The following is a 4,217-nucleotide window of genomic DNA, read 5'->3' as shown; positions in this document are numbered from 1 at the left end:
GCTTCTCATCCACTGTCACTCCCAAGTCTTTCTCCTCACTGCTGGTTTCAGTTCCTTCCCCACCCAACCTGTAGCTGTGCCTGGGATTGCCATGGCCCAGATGTAGGACCTTGCACTTCATTTTGTTGAACTCCATGAGGTTTGCATTGTTCCACTTCTCAAGCCTGTCAAGGTCCCTCTGAATGGCATCCCTTCGATGTGATGTGTTGCATTCGAGCAACAAGTGTTTGGACCTTTCATGATTAGCTGTAAATCCATCAGTTAATTTAATACGGGAGCAACAAGTGTTTGGACCTTTCATGAGTAGCTGTAAATCCATCAGTGAAATTAATCCAATGTCTTAATACCAGGAGGTGTTTGCCTGCATCATAGCGTGTAGATAGTATGTAGGAAATAACAGATTGTTCCTGACTTGGGCAGTATTTTGCATGAACATTAACACTTGTATTGCAGAACCTTTTATTGCTCCTTTATTTTGTAGGTGATGTATGATGAACAGGAAGAACTTAATAAATTGTAATGGAAACTGAACGTTATAATGAGTTCTTTGTGTTCTGGGTGAATACAACAAAATGTGTCTATGTGTGGGTTCTGGTACAAGGCAGGAACTACACTACGCATTCCAACACTGAGGAGCAAGGGTGGTAGTTCCTGTAGAGCATCATTGAAATGCCACTGCTGATAGTGCTGAACGTTGAATTGATCAAGCATTGTTCTTCCTCTGCAGAAGCTTCAGCATGAGGCGAGGTGGATGGCGGAAACGAGCTGCCGAAGGCGACGGATGGGGAGTATGGGTATGTGCAAAACCAGTGGCTTTGCTTTGTAGGAGAGGTAAATGGCTCTGTGGTTAAAAAGGGTTTACAGTTTTGTTATGTATGCTGAAAGGATGCTATAAAATAAACCCTTTTGCTTCACTTGTAAACACATAATTACGTTCAAAAGGAATTTGTCTCATTAACCAGGGTTTGATGTCTTCCTTCACAATAATCCACTAAATTGCATTATTAATAAGTGCAGACCCTTGAATAGCTTTAAGTCACCATTTAAAAACCAAACTAAATAAGTTTTAAAACTATTTATGGTTGTCTCCACCACATTCTGTAGTTGGACGAACAATAACTGAGGCACCTGATTTATGTAAATAATTGCAATACTCCTGTCTCATGTATATTTAAGAACTGAAATACTTGGAACTTGATGAGCATTGTTTATTTTGGCAATGAGTCTCTGATTTTGCATCATTGCCTTATTTCTTCTTTTTATTCTATAGAAGCTTTTATATAGATAGAATCTTTTGCTATAAGAAAATGATAAAAGAAGTATGAAATGAATCCTGCCGTGTTGGTAACAATACGCAGTTATCTTCTAGATAAGAATTTAGAGTGGAGGACTTGGTATTTTTCTTCTGGAAAAAGAATAGCCCTTTTGTATGTCAACCCAATTCAATTTGAAGAGTTGTTGCTTGTCTTTCCTGTCTTAGAATTGACCAGTTTGTGTATGTAAACATTGAAGTCAGACCTGCATCATGGTTATTTCTGTTTTAAATTAAAAACTAGGGTGGGTACATGTCGGCAAAGGTTAAGAAGCTGGAGGATCAGTTCCGGTCAGAGTCAGCCATACAGCAACAGAGGGATGGGAATTCATCAAGTATCTTCAGTGGAGTTGCCATCTATGTCAATGGCTTTACAGGTGAACCTTTGTTTTTTAAGAGTCTGTTTTGTGTTATTCTAACGTTTACCATCCTAAGTGGAGTAAAGACCTGTAAAACACATATCTGCAGCTAAGTGAAAACGTGACAACTACTGTATGTTTTGTGCATTCCTTTATTTTTTGTGATTGAGGTTGTCAATATGAAATCACATTTACATTCTGAATGTAAATGTTGCTTTACTAAATCATTTGCATAAGTGATAACTGATAGAAATAGGAGTAGAATTTTTCAGGTTCCTCTGATATTATTGTAATGAAACCTACATGTATTGATTTTTTCATTTTCTAAACTGTTGCTGGTTGGATTGTATGCTTTAAATTTATGTTTGGGTGGATATGTTGAGGTTTTCTTGCCCAGAGTGGTGTAATGCTTGAGATAGAGAACTCATTAACAGTGGAAAGAGGAACAAGAGAAGAGGTAAGACCTTGTGGCTAAGGAGGCCAATGGAATCCTGGGATGCATTAAGAAGAGCATTGCCAGCAGGTCAGGGAGCTGATCCTGCCTCTCTCCTCAGCCCTGGTGACGCCACACCTGGAGGATTGTGTCCAGTTCTGGGCTCCTCAGGACCAGAGGGACATGAAGCTCCTGGAGTAAGTTCAGCAGAGGGTGATAAAGATGAAGAGACTGGAGCACCTCAGTGATGAGGAAAGGCTGAGGGAGTTGAGCCTGTTCAGTCTCAAGAAGAGACGACTGAGAGGAACCTCATTAATGTATTCAAGTCCATGAATGGGAAGTGCCAAGAGGATGGATCAGACTCTGCTCACTTGTGGAAACCAATAAAACAAGTGGTAACAGCAAAAACTGATGCCTGGGAAGTTCCACCTGAACACGAGGAAGAACTTCTTTCCTGTGCAGTCACTGAGCACTGAACAGATTGCCCAGAGAGGTTGTGGATTCTCCCTCACTGGAGATATTCCAGAACCATCTGGACACAATCCTGAGCCATGTGCTCTAGGGTGGCCCTGCTGGAGTAGGGAGGTTGGAGCAGATGACCCACTGTGGTCCCTTCCAACCTCACTGATTCTGTGATTCTGTGACGTCAGTGCATTTTCTGTGATGGACCAGTAGTGCATACTAGCTGGAGTAAGTTTTTTAATGTACCATACTGAAGTTCATACTTCTGGATTCTGTAAAGCAGCTTAATAACCTTTTTTAAACTCCTTAGAAGCCTCTTTCAGGGATGTAGGGAGGTTGGACTAGATGACCCCTTGTGGTCCCTTCCAACCTAACTGATTCTGATACTGTCATGTAACTGATGTGTCCAGCTTCTGTGATATGGATTGGTGCTTGTTTAAGCACAGGGCTCAAATGGACTGAAAAAGGTGAAGTTAGGTTTGTTAAACTGTGAGTAGATCTGAATCAGTTTTTTAATACAGGCAGTTTCTTTAATGAAAAATGCATCATTTGTGTGTTCTTCAAGGTAGTAGTCCCTAAATAGAGTTCTACAAGATGGTTGTCCAAAAAGCTGGAGTACGAAAGATAACTTGGAGAAAATGTGTGCTATTTTTAGTTTAAAATTGGAGGTATAATGAAGTGTTGGACATATTTTGAGAATTGGCAGTACACTACTGGATGGAATTGTAATTCTATCCTTTAGGCAAAATTTCTCCCTTTCTGTACTGATCAGTTATTTTTTTCTTTCTGTAGTCTCTTATGCTAGATTCACTGTTCAAACACTGTGTTTTTGTTGACCCAAACCTCTTGGTGCCAGTGTGACACCACAGCAAACACTTTTCAAGGCTAAAACTTATTTCTGGATGAGAAGCTCAGCATGAGCTGCAGTGTATGCTCACAGTCCAGAAAGCCAATCAAATCCTGGGCTGCATCCACAGGAGTGTGGGCAGCAGGTCAAGGGAGGTGATTCTTCCCCTCTGCTCTGCTCTTGTGAGACCCACCTGGAATACTGCACACAGTTCTGATGTCCTCAATATAAGAAGGACATGGAACTGTTGGAACAAGTCCAGAGGAGGCCACGAACTTGGTAAGAGGACTGGAGGATCTTCCCCCTATGAGGACAGGCTGAGGGAGTTGGGGCTGTTGAGCCTGGAGAAGAGAAGGTTGTGTGGAGACCTCAGAGCAACTTTTCAATATCTGAAGGGCCTACAAGGAGCTGGAGGGGGACTCTGTGTTAGGAACTGCAGTGGCAGGATAAGGAGTAATGGGTTCAAACTGAAGGAGGGAAAGTCTAGATTAGATGTGAGAAACAAGTTTTTCCCTGTTCTGGTGGTGAGACACTGTCCCAGGTTGCCCAGGGAGGCTGTGGCTGCCCCAACCCTGGCAGTGTTCACAGCCAGGTTGGATGAGGCCTTGAGCAACCTGATCTAGGAGGTGTCCCTGTCCATGGCAGGGGATTGAGACAGATGATCTCTAAGGTCCTTTTCAACCCCTAAATTCCATAGTTCTATAATACTGGGGTTTTTTTCCCCACCTCTGCAAAGTAAATACTGTTTTTAACAGGGTTGAGGAAAGAAGACTTGTTAGTTTCTGAGGTATTCTCTGTTCCCTG

At 42.0% G+C, this 4,217-nt stretch overlaps 1 protein-coding gene across 1 annotated transcript in view; it reads left to right on the top strand.

Annotated features, from left to right (window-relative positions):
• Window positions 1-731: 731 nt before the first annotated feature.
• The window catches only part of LOC103809980 (DNA repair protein REV1), a gene marked incomplete at its 3' end in the record, with an annotated part of 26,807 nt that continues 23,321 nt past the window's right edge, over window positions 732-4,217 (top strand). The window contains exons 1-2 of the mRNA XM_009082858.1: window positions 732-794; window positions 1,557-1,689. Coding sequence (XP_009081106.1) covers window positions 738-794; window positions 1,557-1,689 — 190 coding nt within the window. The remainder of the gene's footprint in view (window positions 795-1,556; window positions 1,690-4,217) is intronic.

This window comes from Acanthisitta chloris, unplaced genomic scaffold (assembly GCF_000695815.1).
Source record: "Acanthisitta chloris isolate BGI_N310 unplaced genomic scaffold, ASM69581v1 scaffold2059, whole genome shotgun sequence".
In the NCBI taxonomy this organism is placed as follows: Eukaryota; Metazoa; Chordata; class Aves; order Passeriformes; family Acanthisittidae; genus Acanthisitta; species Acanthisitta chloris.
Note: the sequence above shows the minus strand (reverse complement) of the source record. Positions and strands in the feature narration are given on the sequence as shown.